General features: G+C 45.3%; 3 protein-coding genes across 4 annotated transcripts in view; 2 read left to right on the forward strand and 1 right to left on the reverse strand.

Annotated features, from left to right (window-relative positions):
• Positions 1 to 3,019, reverse strand: part of znf423 (zinc finger protein 423) — a 123,314-nt gene extending 120,295 nt beyond the window's left edge. The window contains exon 1 of one of the 2 annotated variants that reach the window (XM_052061516.1): positions 2,068 to 3,019. In XM_052061516.1, the coding sequence (XP_051917476.1) occupies positions 2,068 to 2,107 (40 nt within the window). In that variant the 5' untranslated portion in view covers positions 2,108 to 3,019. The remainder of the gene's footprint in view (positions 1 to 2,067) is intronic. The other variant, XM_052061517.1, reaches the window with a different exon arrangement.
• LOC127598052 (tumor protein p53-inducible protein 11-like) overlaps positions 1 to 14,095 on the forward strand; it is an 823,313-nt gene that overhangs the window by 46,457 nt on the left and 762,761 nt on the right. The window lies entirely within an intron of this gene.
• LOC127598059 (L-rhamnose-binding lectin CSL2-like) lies at positions 9,927 to 12,487 on the forward strand. Its single transcript, XM_052061569.1, is given in 7 exon segments — positions 9,927 to 10,035; positions 10,195 to 10,227; positions 10,313 to 10,381; positions 10,507 to 10,641; positions 10,769 to 10,909; positions 10,977 to 11,021; positions 11,964 to 12,487. Coding segments are annotated over 7 exon segments (801 nt in total). The 5' UTR covers positions 9,927 to 9,998; the 3' UTR covers positions 12,305 to 12,487.

Raw genomic sequence — 14,095 nt, forward strand, 5'->3', positions numbered from 1 at the left:
CGGGGCAAAATCCCAAGCGCTTCTCCAAGTCGACGTATCAAATTGATCATGCATTACCTCTCAATAACTTGCCTAAAAACCATCCCTTAAATAGCGCAAGTGGCACATTATTCACGTGAGTAGAAGAATAGATCATGCACACTAATCAATACATTTAAAACATGAAATACATTAAGCACATTCAAATGAATGGATGTGGAGAGCCATGTTTTTTTTTAATTGATGCATCATCGTTGAGAACCACTGGCTTTCTGACACCTAACATCACTGTTCCGCAGAAGTAACACGGCACCTGTTCAAAAGACTCAACACTTGTTGAGCACATAAAAAGATTCTATTCGTCAAGCTTGACAAACAACTCGCATTACTGACATCCAAGCCTTGCTTGATATCTTAACAGAGGACATAATTGAACAACAAAAAAATGACTAAAAACAATAAAAGTGCAAAAAGATAAATTACCCGCGACCCTAGTGAGGATCAAGCGGCTCGGAAGATGAGATGAGATGAGATGAAATATAAATTAATAGTGCAATTTAGTGAACTTCTAAAGTGCTCCCTAAATTCAGGTTATTGATATCAATGCTATTTTCAACTATAATTACAGGTAGCTTAACTTTCTCAAGCAATAACATGAGGGTCTAAAAACTGAAAGCTGGTTGCCAAGGTTAGTGCGTGACATCAGTGGCTCAAGGTGTGATCTCACGCAACTGCCTCGTTTCCAAACACAGGCATTCAATTCCTGTACAAACTACCGGTACCCGCAATATGCACAACACCACCAGTGTGTCTTGTGTAGAACTATTCATTCATTCATTCATCTTCCGAACCGCTTGATCCTCACTAGGGTCGCGGGGGGTGCTGGAGCCTATCCCAGCTGTCTTCGGGCAGTAGGCGGGGGACACCCTGAATCGGTTGCCAGCCAATCACAGGGCACACAGAGACGAACAACCATCGACGCTCAGACTCAAACCTAGCGACAATTTAGAGTGTTCAATCAGCCTGCCATGTTTTTGGAATGTGGGAGGAAACCTGAGCACCCGGAGAAAACCCACGCAGGCCCGGGGAGAACATGCAAACTCCACACAGGGAGGCCGGAGCTGGAATCGAACCCGGTACCTCTGCACTGTGAAGCCGACGTGCTAACCACTGGACTACCGGGCCGCTGTGTAGAACTAACATGATGACAAATGAACCAGAGAAACAAAACAAGACGATATTCTCACTGGGATTGAACAGCCCCGTCAGACTAAGCGGCCAGTTTGAAGTTGTGTCAAGTCTGGTAGCTTCCTAGAAAGTCTGAGTGGGACAGCCTAAATGGAGAAGGAAATGGGGGAGGGGGTGTTGACCACATGGTCAGCCCATCCCGTTGCCCATCTGGGTCCCATAAAGGAAACATGGAGACCAAGGCCACCACATGCCCTCATGCATGATGCCCATTCACCCATGCGCTACAATGAATACTGGCTGGCGGTAATGACACAAAGTGGGGTTCTGTGTCTGACTCAACAACACTTCTGTTGGGGGGGTTAAATAAAATTAACTAATCGTATTTTGTTTTGAACTTAAATAATCGATGCCGTCTGACCAGAGAAGGTGAGATGTAAAAGTAGCAAAACACTGATGGAAACAGACATTCTTCAGAGCTTAGATGAGAGGCGTCAACAACTTGTTTAGCACATCTCAGGCACAAATTGATGTAAAACAAAAAAGCCTGACAGCGTGTGTGTGAAGTCCAGTAGATATGTAGGGGTCAAGGGAGGTGCATTTAGCAAAACAAGCGAGGAACAACACACTCCGACAGAGCAGATTAGAATATAGAGGACCAATTAGAAGATGTCGGGGGAGCTATGCAGAAGTGCCCCTTCCTCTATTGATAAGCTAATTTTAAAACCATTGGGAGTGATCATTGCACTTTTTCCTAGTAACTCAAGGTGGACGACCGCTAACAGAAAACAACAATTTCAACCCGAGCTTGAAAAGTCAAGTGGCAAGCGAAAGCTCAAGTGGTGGTTCTGGCCGTACTGGCTTTGCAAACAGAAAAGTGCAGGACGCGTTTTTTCTTACCTTTAACTGAGCGCGGTTTGGCCTGTTTTCGTCTGGACATCTCTGCTGCGGGTTTAATTCAACTGCTGCTGGTGTTTTTTTTTCGCTCCGTTCCGTGTTTTCACCTCACCAAGCAGGCGGGCACAGCCGAGGTTCAACCGCCCTCCTCTTCCTTCACTCGGTCTCGGCTTCTTCGCCTGTTGCAATGCGGCACCTCCGCTCGCTCGAGTCGGAGTCGGAGAGGAGGAAAAAAAAATCACACCGCGTGGGTCCCGCAACGCGTGGAGCCGTTAACGCCAAGCGCGGGGTGTAGGAAGAGGAAGCAACCTGTAGAATAAACAACTTCTGCTTAAACGCGACACTCGGAAATACCGTCAAAGTGATAACGGCAATGTCCGTTATCGCGAAACGCGATGGTCCAGGTGATGAGCGGCGACGAGCGTGGATTGTATTGGCGTGTGTCGGTGAACGGAATCTGCCCCCTTTGCAAAGTAACGACCACTGTCAGTTTTTAGTTGAGTTCGTCTCTGCCCACCGTGAAAGCGTCGCTCGGGCTCCGTCCCTTTGCTAGTAGTGCTCGGGTGGCACTGACATGACGCATCTCCCTCCACCCCCCCCCCCCCCTCGCGTGAGGAATTTGACTAGGAACGTGTTATTATTTCCCAAAAGCCCTGTGCCCCGTGGTGTTAATAAGAGCCAGATATTCGCTAGCCTCTGTCTCCCTGCTTTTTCTTTGTCCTGACTCTGGCTACCAGTCTCCCTCCTCCTCCTCCTCCGCCTGCCTCTGCTGGCGGGGCTGCGGCGCAGACACACATAATAAAGCCAAGGCAGGCAGTGCTTGGCTGGAAATGTAGCCGCGTCCCAGCAGGGGGATGTGAGAGAAGGGTCCCGGCGGGGGAGCGCTCTGATCCCGCAGGGAGCAGCTCGGCACAGCCCGGGTTGGCTGAGGCTGAGAGGCAGGCAGGGCTAAGTTGACGGGAAGAGGGAGAAGAGAGAGAGAGACCGACAAGTCAAGCGACGGGCGCGGGGGGAGTGTTGGCCGACAGCGCCTATTCGCGGCCGACTCGTGTCACTACACCGGAGATCGAGAGACCTGACGGGGAGAAGACAGAAAGAAAACGTGGACTTGGAATTCGGTGAGAGATGGACGACGTCAATTAGATAGATCAGCCTTTCCCATCCTCGAAAGCCGAAGCACACCACTGCTCACAAAATACTGGGATTTTTTTTGGTAAAATTATGGATAAACCTCAAATGCACGCATGTGGACAATTTGCTCACAGTGCAGTACGCACTGTATACTAAAACAACATTGTCAATGTACGAACAGATTTACTCACTCGAGTGAGAAATTAGGGCCTGTTTAGCTGGACAGAAGTTGATATACTCACAGGAATTCATTAATTAATCTGTTGTATGTATGACGACAGGTGAATGCCAAGGTCCAGTGGCACAGTGGTTGGGAATCGCATATAGCCACAGTATTGTGCCCTTCATCATTAATTACACCCATGGTTAAAAGCATTCAAATTCATTCATTTTGTTTCATTACAGAAGCATACGCACATTGTGAAAGTTGAAGAAAAGGTTGGCCAGACAAAATCAAAGCTGCTCCCTTGACTAGACCTCAACTCCATTGAGCGCCTGTGGAGGGGGCTAAAGAGAGGACCCAGGTTACTGGATGATTTAAGATATTGGGCAAGGAGGGTGTATTCTCTCATCTTGTGACACATAAGAGATCGGGTACTGTTTTTTTGGCAAAAAAAGATTATAAATAATTACAAAATATTAACCGGCTGTTCTTGTGGCACACATAGTCATACTTTCATGAAATAAAATATACCAAACAGGCCGCCAGACATTGCTGATTGCCATCTTCAGTCCTTTTGTTGTCGTCAAATTTTGCAGCTGTGCTTGGCCAAGTCAAAGTAAACATAAAAAATGCACATTGATCTACTTATTGTAATTATTGTGGCACACCCCAAGTCATGTAGTGTGGAAACAAAGGAGCCACTGACACAACTCGGATGTGAGATTGATTTGAAATGCAATCCTTTAGTTTGTAAACAACACGAGTATGTATGCATGCAGAAGAAATCCAAGCGCTGGATTTGCTTTAACAAAATATTTTGTTGCGGAATTTGAGCATGTTCCACCTCCTTTGTCTTAAAAGGCTTTAATATTTAACTCATTTGTAGCAATTTCTTCAGGGGAGTCTCTGACAGGATTAGTTTAAGCCTATTCACTTGGGCTGAGCACAGCCTAACCGTGTATAATGAGCATTTTACACACTTCAGGTCTAGACCACAAAATGTCTGCTCCTTTTCTGTTGGTAATATAGATATTGGTTGGTATATTAGATATCAATCCACAAAAGGTTTTAACTGTTCTGAACAACAAACAAACAAAAAAAACATTTGGGAATCCTATGAAAAGCCACCATATAATTTATTGAACAAACATAATTCAATTAGCCACTCAAGTGTATGTGTATGGAAGCGTATGTGCATGTTTGTGTCTTCTTCAAAGCGTCTTTATGTCCGGTAAAGAAAAGCGAAAAACTGTGTGGACAAAGTGAAACAGACACGGGGGGTGGGGGCGGTGAAAATCACTGGATGCTTTGTTCTTCCCTCTGCGCTCCAACTGAGTGCTCTCTGGCCACAGCTGAGCTTTTGCATGTTCCCTCTCTGGTTGTCATGGATAACTGGGTAACGTGGAGCTCCTGGTGCTAAGCAGCAGGACCACTGGCCTCTGCAGACCATGTCCTCCTGTGGAGAGGCAGAACAGCCTTTAAGATTGACCCCCCTCACTCCCCCCTATTCCATGCTGCGCCCCACTCCCTCACTCGTCTCCCTCTGCCTCACCCGCCGACCCTCAACACTCCCTCCTCATGAAATGAGTGCACATCAGGAGGCTTGGTGTGTACTTCTGTGTGTGTGTTGCGCTTCCTTAATGTGACTGCCATTGGCACAGAGGGGCAAAAGCCCTCGCTCAGTGGTAGGTCTCGTCTGCCCCCCCCCCCTCTTTTTCCTCTGCTCGTTTTTGCCGGTAAACACAAAAGAGTGTGGGGGCTGGGGGTAGCCCACATTACAAGCTCCTTAAGGGTCAAGGACAGGCCCCAAGCTGAATAGCTTCTAAGAGTTGCATTGTCACATCACATAGCTTGCGATTACACCCTCTGTCATCTCCGCACGGATTTGACTCCCTTACACACAGACAGACACACAATCACGCACGACAAGGAAAACATCAAGTAGCCGCAACAGAGTAAGTCGCTCGACCGACATGCAGCAGTAATTTATACAGACAGGACATGAATGGACCAAACCAGAAACAGATGTGAAATCGTAGCTTCCAAAACACGGAGTAGGCTTTCGGATTTCATACCGAAACAACAAAACTTATAGCGACAAAGGACATAAAAGTTGTCGTTCAAATCACATTGGAATCTCCATAGTGGAACACAGCAACAACCGCTGCTAAAATGTCACTGTTTTGCCAAACTGATGTATGTTTTGACCATCATTATCATGCATTGCGAGTTGCAGCTGGATGGCTCGGAGGGGTAGCACCGCTAACTTTGGACTTGAGAGCTAATCCTGGTCAGGGCAAACTTCTAAGACTAACACTGACTGAGAGAGAAAACAAATGTGTCTGGGAGGATCTATTTGTCTACTCTGGTAGTGTTCATTTAATTCTGATTAGTAAATAAATAAATAAAAACTTTCCCAATGTTAATTATTTAACTTTTAAAAGTTTTGATTTAACTCTGGAGAGTGCTGCGCTAAATAAACTCAGACAGAATACTCAAATCAAGTATGTTGGAGTCAATTCTCAACTGGACTTTTTTGTTGTCAAGAAGTAATGTTACCTAAACAGTCATGGTGACATCACACAAGCAGATTAATTACACAAGCATGATTTTCTATTTTTGTGACGGCAACACAGAAAGTCAGAATATGCTTATGATGGCCATACAACCACAAGAAATGTAACTAGTAACCCTGACAAAAAAACTCAAAACAAAACAACAGTACATGAATTTGTCCTGACTCATATAACATGATTCAGCCATTCTATATCACCACCAATTTTTGGACAAGTCACACAAACACACACAAATTGACAAATAGCCCTTAACACATAGGTGTCAAACTCAGGTCCTGGAGGGCCGCTGTCCTGCATGTTTTCCAAGTCTCCCTGTTGCAACACACCTGATTTAAATGAACATGTTCAATGTCAGAGCTTGCTGATGATCTGATCATTTGAATCAGGTGTGTTGCAGCAGGGAGACTTGGAAAACATGCAGGACAGCGGCCCTCCAGCACCTGAGTTTGACCCCTATGCCATAACACAACCTTTGTCAGGTGGTTTAGACTCCAACGCACCCACACATATCAGAACAAGTGATGCAGAAAATGGTGGGGCGGATACAGTATTGGTCATAGAGTGAACGGAATTTCCTCTTGAGGAAATTACAAATCAAACAATCAAACTGTTATGTCTTCATATTTGTTGTTATCATGGACTGATTAACTATATGATGAGAGTAAAAAAAAAGGGGGGGGGCAGAGAGAGCGTGAGCGTGAACATTTTTTTCCACCTAACAGAATGCGTCAACGGCAGTAACATCGACTATCTGCTGACCTCTACTGGCCCTAAGGGGTATGTATGTATGTATGTATGTAATCGTAGATTCGTTTTTTTTTTAATGAAGGCGATGTAATAAAACGACGTAAAATTCATATTTACAATTGAATCGCAATTTTCTACAATCTTGAATTTGCATAGGATTTTTTTGTCATGGAGTGGTTATTTAGAATGTACATGTTCATAACGGATATACTGTTCACTAAAACGCTACTTAATCGTATGGGTATTGTGATGGTTAGAGTTTCAATAGATTAACACACATACACACACTTGCACACACAAAGAACGCTGCAGAACACCAGGAATTTTCTCTGCCTAATCATTCTTCAAGTGGTATCCATGAAAGACAAACTTAACCCAAATAATTTGAGTTATGGTACTGTACTGAAACTTGGCAGATGCTTGTACACTACAAGGCCACCAGACAGACAGCTAACCAGACAACAAACCAATTTGCCAAATATTTATCACACTGTTCTGTCAGGTAGGTAACCAATCAAACAGCCAGTTTAATCTCTGACTCTGACCCATGACTTGTGCTTATGGCCTGGGACTCTTCCTAGCAACATGAGACTCACTTTAGCAAAGTTATTTGAATTTGTGAACAACTCATGCGTGAACCCGTGACATATATACTGGTGTAAAACACACCCAGAGGCACACTCCAACAGGCAACCATGTTGATAATTAGAGCCTTGTTATTGAAACGTGCCATTGCGACAATTAACACCGAATGTGTGTTTCTCGTGATGGGAGGTAAGGTGTTTGCTGAGGCGCAGGGGAGTTAAAGTTCAATATCACCTCAAGAGTTCCTGCAAGGACACACCTACTGAGGCGCAACACACAAAGAACACCTCCTGTTAAACCATTTTCCAAGCCTGGTAAAAGCCAGGCAATCAGAGAGTAAAAGGAACGATTTGTCAAAATGTTGGACTCCTTTCACCTGCTGTACAGTCTATATAAAGTCTACACAGCCTTGTGTAAATGCCAGGTGTTTGTGATAAAAATGAGGCCACGATTAATAATTTCATAACATTTCCCAGCGTTAATATGACGGACTGTTTCTTCACCCTCCTCCCAAAAATAAAATAAAATAAATGGCATACCTGCGGTCAGCTGTGGTGGTGGCAGCCTTGTGTGCTGTTTTTCTAGAGCTGTGATTTGGGTTTTCATCAAGGTGGAGGTACTTTGGACAGTTTCAAACAGCAGTCAGCGTGAGTATGAACCTTTAGGCTTCTGTGGAAAAGCAACAAAAAACGTCAGGAAAAGCCCAATAGAACATCCAAAATTAATTTGGCTTTCATCAGGTGTCCCTTAAAACAGTGGCATGTGTGCTGACTACCACTCAAACTAAGTTTGAATGCGATTGGATCATTCTGAATAGAAGCCCGGCATTTGAACTGTGGTGTTGTAGTGCCTTGATCAGTCATGTGTCGAATGTTTTGTTCAAAATTTTGAAATGTGTACTTAGGACAAAGTTTTCATACTAGTGTTGATAAAAGGGACATTTTCCAAGAGCAACCATTTATTTTCAGGGGGGGTGGGGGGATATAATTTGTTTAATACATTTTCCAGTTATCAGGAACTGTTTCAGATTTTCTCCAGAGCAGTAGAACCCCCCTCCCTCTTTTTTGTTTCCCTATTTGTTGCAAACATTTCATATCCTTCTATTTTCATTTCACTTGTTTTTTCATCGTCAAGCCAAGTTTCTGATATGGAAATTATTTTCCATTAATTGAATTTAGTCAAGTAGTATGATTTTTTAAATAAGTTTCTATCGTGTCACTTTTCTCATTTTGCATAGATCGTCATTTGACACATGCATTTTCACAGCAAAATGTGAGTAATAAGAACAACAGCCAAAGCTTGATTTGATAGGCAAAAACTTTCACTTGACATTCTTATGCCACACAATTACCATCAGGACTGAAAACACAGGTAAGTGAGTCATAAGTCATAGATATCACACATTATAACTGTACGGTGCAACATTAAACAGTAAAACAATGAAAACGGGCTCCTTTTTCTCGAACTGGAGAGCCGGTTATTTTTGACCATTTGCCAGATTTTTGAAGACTGACAGAAAATTTAGTTCTGAAGCTATGTCGGCAAGCACCGACCAGAAGAAAACTTGTATCCACTTTTTTCATCATCAGGATAAAAGTATTTCTTCCTTTTACCATACCAATTGCGGTAATGCATTTTGAATACATTGTATCTCTTTTCTTGCACAAAATGTTTGGCCAGCCCTAATAGAATGTGGAAAATCCCCATTTTGTAAATTGATCACACAGGCAGATGTCGGTTCTGACAGATTACATTAAAATCATATTATGATGCCAATTGTTTCATTTGCCTGAAAAGGGCTTTTGTCTTCTTTGCCCTGTCATCATGGAGCTTGTTGCAAAAGGACTGGAAACAAACGGGACTTATCTCAGTCAATGACTTTGAATCCGGACTGAGTGCAAAGAACACAGCCTCCTTAACCTGTAACCGTTTTATCTCATTTGGGTGACATTTTGAAGGGTTGCAACTGTAACTTGTGTTGGCATGTATATGTGCGTCATTTGAAGTGTGTTGCAACATTTTGATGCTTCCTGGCCAGGACAACCTTGAAAAATATTGTATCATGTAAAACTAAATTGAAATCCCGTTGTACAGTGTTTTCGTTTTAAATATCATCTGTTTTATTTTGCGTTTGCAATATGGTGCAGGAGGGAGTTCTAACTTTTAATTCTGACTTGGGATTTTTATCTTGCCCTGAGCTCAATGGCAAAAAGGCTATTAAGGGGGAAACAAAGTTTTGTACAAAATGTTTCAAGGGCAATGTTTCAAGTGTTGAAAATAGTTTCCATTACACCATGGCTGCACATGCAAATTTGTGAGCCAACCTGAGAACTTTTTTTTTTTTTTGATAAGTGAAATATTTGTTCATTGTTGTATGCCTTAAAATTCGCACAGGCTTCTAGAACAAATTGTCTCAGACAAACCTTGAGGCATCATAACAAAGTAACAATATCAGGCTTGTAGCGTGTATCAGAAAAACAGGTGCATATGAGGGCAAAATGCAGGTTACCAATGTCTTCGGTGCAAAAAAAAAACACAACAAAAAACCAATCTCGAAAATTCTTGTCACACGGACCAGCGTCACGTTGCCAGCCAATCACACACACCGCCAAAGACCTTCTACAAGTCGCTGTGCCTTATAAATAGCAGATAGCTGCAAGACATGAAGTCACTTTCCAGACAGGGATCACCTCCGATCATCGTCTAAGTGTGGGAGACTTTCTTGTCCGAAAATGAATTCCAACCGCTTCAGACTTACTGCGGCGCTGTGTGAGTATTCGCTGATTCCCTGATGAAATCGGAATGAGGAGGAATGATTGAGCATAATCGATGCTCACGTGTTTTTGACTGTGTTGTGTCATTGACAAACCACCTTACTCTCAAAATATGTCATTTCTTTGATCTAAAGACAATTTTTGTTTTCCACAGTGCTGGCAACAACCGGTTTGCTCCTCACAGCAGGTCACTGTCAAAGTTTGTCCAATATTCATTGGGTAGTTCCTGTTTTTTTGAAAAATAACTCATTCCAATTTTTAATATTTTGCAGTTGCTGAATCTAAGAACCGAGCGACCACATGTGACAATGACGACGGGACCGTCCAACACTTAGACTGCGGTAAGACTTGAGCCATTCTTATTTAAACCTTCACTGACTTAAAGTTCTTTGATTACCTGATCTAAAAGAGTCATGGTCAGATGAACTTTTCCCCATGTTGATTGCTGCCTGTCTTGGTGTGACAGGTCATGGCGTAATCAGTGTGATTGACTCGGTGTATGGTTGCTCAAACCCGTGGGTCTGTACTGATGAGGACCAATCTGATCAACAGCTGGCCAACACATACTGGACCGAGGAAAGCACCGTGGACAAACTCTGGAGTCAGGAAAGCACCGTGGACAAACTCAAGAAGTATGCATCGTGTCAAGTTGTGAGAATTGAAACATGCTTGTTTTGTTCAGATGATGAAAATGTATGGGAGGATCTGAAAATCCATTTCTCACCCAGCCTAATCTTTGCAACAACTTTTTGTGCGCAGATGCAATGGCAGGAAATCATGTGAAGTGAGCCTGACTGTTTTCCACACTCGTGGTTCCTGTGTTGGCGCCTTCAAATATCTGCAGACCACCTTTACCTGCCTGGAACCAAGTATGTCTCTGACATCCTGTGAAGATTTTACACAATTCCATAACTAACATTGAATTTACTCCGACAGTGACTGTGGTGGCTTGTCAGGGGGCCATGGCACACTTGGATTGTGGTAAGAACTTTTTATATTATTTGAGAGGTATTTTTCCCCCCTCTTGAGGACTATACATTCATTCAGTCATTCATCTTCCGAGCCGCTTGATCCTCACTAGGGTCGCGGGGGGTGCTGGAGCCTATCCCAGCTGTCTTCGGGCAGTAGGCGGGGGACACCCAGAATCGGTTGCCAGTCAATCGCAGGGCACACAGAAACAAACAACCATTCGCACTCACACTCACACTTAGGGACAATTTAGAGTGTTCAATCAGCCTGCCACGCATGTTTTTGGAATGTGGGAGGAAAACGGAGCACCCGGAGAAAACCCACGCAGGCCCGGGGAGAACATGCAAACTCCACACAGGGAGGCCGGAGCTGGAATCGAAACCGGTACCTCTGCACCAGTGGTCACCAACATGGTGCCCGCGGGCACCAGGTAGCCCGTGAAGACCACTTGAGTAGCCCGCCAGTGCCTGGACATTGTGATTTGCTAGTAGAAATTATGATTTAAAAATGCAAACATTGGCAGTACTGTGAGACATTTCGAAACACGATCAAAGTCTGACAATTTAAATCATCAAGTATTAAAAATAACACATCCTCATATTATTGAAGGTATTTTGGACAAATATGTTATTTCAGACGTGTATCAATTTGGTAGCCCTTCACACAATCGGTACACATGAAGTTGCTCTCACCCTCAAAAATGTTGGTGACACCTGCTCTGCACTATTAAGCCGACGTGCTAACCACTGGACTACCGGGCCGCCCTCTTGAGGACTAGTAAATACCAATACGATACAGAATTATTGTAAATGAAAATTAGGCCATACCTGCTTGATGATATTGATAATGCTTGACAAAAATGCCATGTTCAACAGGTGTTTACACAAGTGGTTACAATCAATGTCTACTCTTCCATTTCATCACTACCGTTCTTTCCCCTCATCTTAACGGCAGGTTTGGGGCACGTTATCACCATCGATGGTACAGCCTACGGACGCCGCGACCAGACCACCTGCTCCGAGGGAAGGCCCTTTGATCAGCGCCAAAACATCGAGTGCATGCAGCCATCAACTGCCACGGTTGTCAAAATGTACAGTAGCACAATCTTGTTTCCCAAATGTACAGTCGCACAATCTTTTTGTTTCTTTATCCCTGAAACTAAACCCATTTTCCTCATTCATGGGTGTAAGGGGAAAACCACCTGTTCAGTCCCAGCCAACAATGCAGTGTTCACCAACCCATTTCAAGGCACCTACAAGTACTTGGAGATTTCCTACGCATGCAATCGTAAATAGTGTAATATCTGTTTCTTGTATTTTGTGTGACGTCATAGGGAGGGGAGGAGCCAGGTTGGGAGAATATTGGCTCCGGTAGTTAGTCTGAGTGAGGAGCGCATGGGCGTGAGTTGTGGCTAACAGCAACTCCTTTGAATGCGTGTGTTTATTACTTATTCTGTTTATTAAAAATGGTGAATAGTATCAGCGACTGCGAGCATCCTTCTCTCCGCTACTGACGGGCATTACATTGGTGTCAGAAGTTTTGGATTCACCCGTCGCACTCCCGTTTTTGCGTAAGGATGTTCGGCGACCCCGGTACTCGGCGGAAGGTGAAGGAAGAGGCCGTACCGTGCGTGATTGATATGCCTGAGTCGAGTTGTAACGGGCGCGGTCGCCATGAAGCAGATGATTCGCGCCAAAATGAGCGCGGGCCCGCCAAAACGGAGTTGCGCTATGACGTAGAGGCAGGTGCCGCCGCCGTCGCAACGGACGTAAACATGCATGGCGGCGCCCTTGGGCCCGTGTGGCCTTCCATGAAAGCTCTTAAATTCTACGGGAGAGGAAGTTGGGAGGCTTATAGAGCACAGTTCGAGTTGGTGGACGACGCAGCGGATTGGTCGGACAAGGTGAAAGCGGTGCAGTTAGCGCTTTCGCTGACGGAGGAGGCTACATCCTGTCTGCTGCTGCTGAGCCCCGGAGCGAGACTCGATTACAGCGCCCTGGTGGGTGCTTTGCAAAGGCGCTTTGGGGAGTTTAATTTGAGGGACTCTTTGCGCTGTGAGTTTAAGCAGCGTGATCGACATCCCGGTGAGGCGCTCGGTTGTCTTGCTCATGAGATCGAGAGCCTGGGTCGGCGCGCATATGCTAGAATGCCAAATGAGATCCAAAATGAACTGATACGCCATCAGTTCATCCAAGCTCTCAGACCGGATGAGCTGCGCCTGCACGTCCAGCTTGCCCACCCGGCAGCCCTGGGAGAGGCACTCTCTCTCGCTACAGAGTGAGAGATTGCAACCAAGGGAGCACTACAGACATCCGCCTGCCCCGTTTTGGACACCTCGTTGTTGGAAGGGGAGGAGCCCAGGCCAGCGTGGTTGGAGGAGCTGGTGTGCGCAATAAAGACTCGCCCAGCACAGCAGGAGGAAAGAAGCGGACATCGTGCACGCCCCGCTGTCTGCTGGGGTTGTGGACAGCCAGGTCATCTGCTGCGGCGCTGCCCAAAGTTTTTTGAACCAGCAGGGAAACGGAAAAGGGTCCGTGTAGCCCCGATAACGCAGACCCCTACAGTTGTTAACCAGGAACTGCAACCCGCATTCGGAGAGAAAGCTATATCGGTGGGCTGGACGGACGTGGGGGACCCCAGTCATGTTTGTGTGCAGCTTGGGGACGTTTCCTGTACAGCCCTGGTGGACACTGGGTCTTCAGCTACAATTGTGAGGCCTGACGTTGTTCCAGTGGGGACCGTCTTAACATCGACCCTTACAAAACTGAGGACCGTGACCGGTGAAACAGCCGAGATGAGAGGCTAAGGGACATTTTTGTTCGTCCTGGGGGGTCTGCCGACAACCCACTCAACTTGGGTAGCTGACGTGAGTGATCCCTGTATTCTTGGACGGGACTTTTTAAAAGCTGCGAAATGTGTGGTGGACTTGGGAGCTGGGGTGCTCACCCTGCCGAGTGGTCAGCATGTAGGTCTGATCCTGGCGTCTAGGCGGGGTACTCCGGGGGTGGCCGTCAGCAATGCAGACCTTGCAGCGGAGAACACAGATGTGCGGATGACCGGACCCAGCCTGTCCAATGCAGCAGCAG

Source organism: Hippocampus zosterae, chromosome 3 (assembly GCF_025434085.1).
Source record: "Hippocampus zosterae strain Florida chromosome 3, ASM2543408v3, whole genome shotgun sequence".
In the NCBI taxonomy this organism is placed as follows: domain Eukaryota; kingdom Metazoa; phylum Chordata; class Actinopteri; order Syngnathiformes; family Syngnathidae; genus Hippocampus; species Hippocampus zosterae.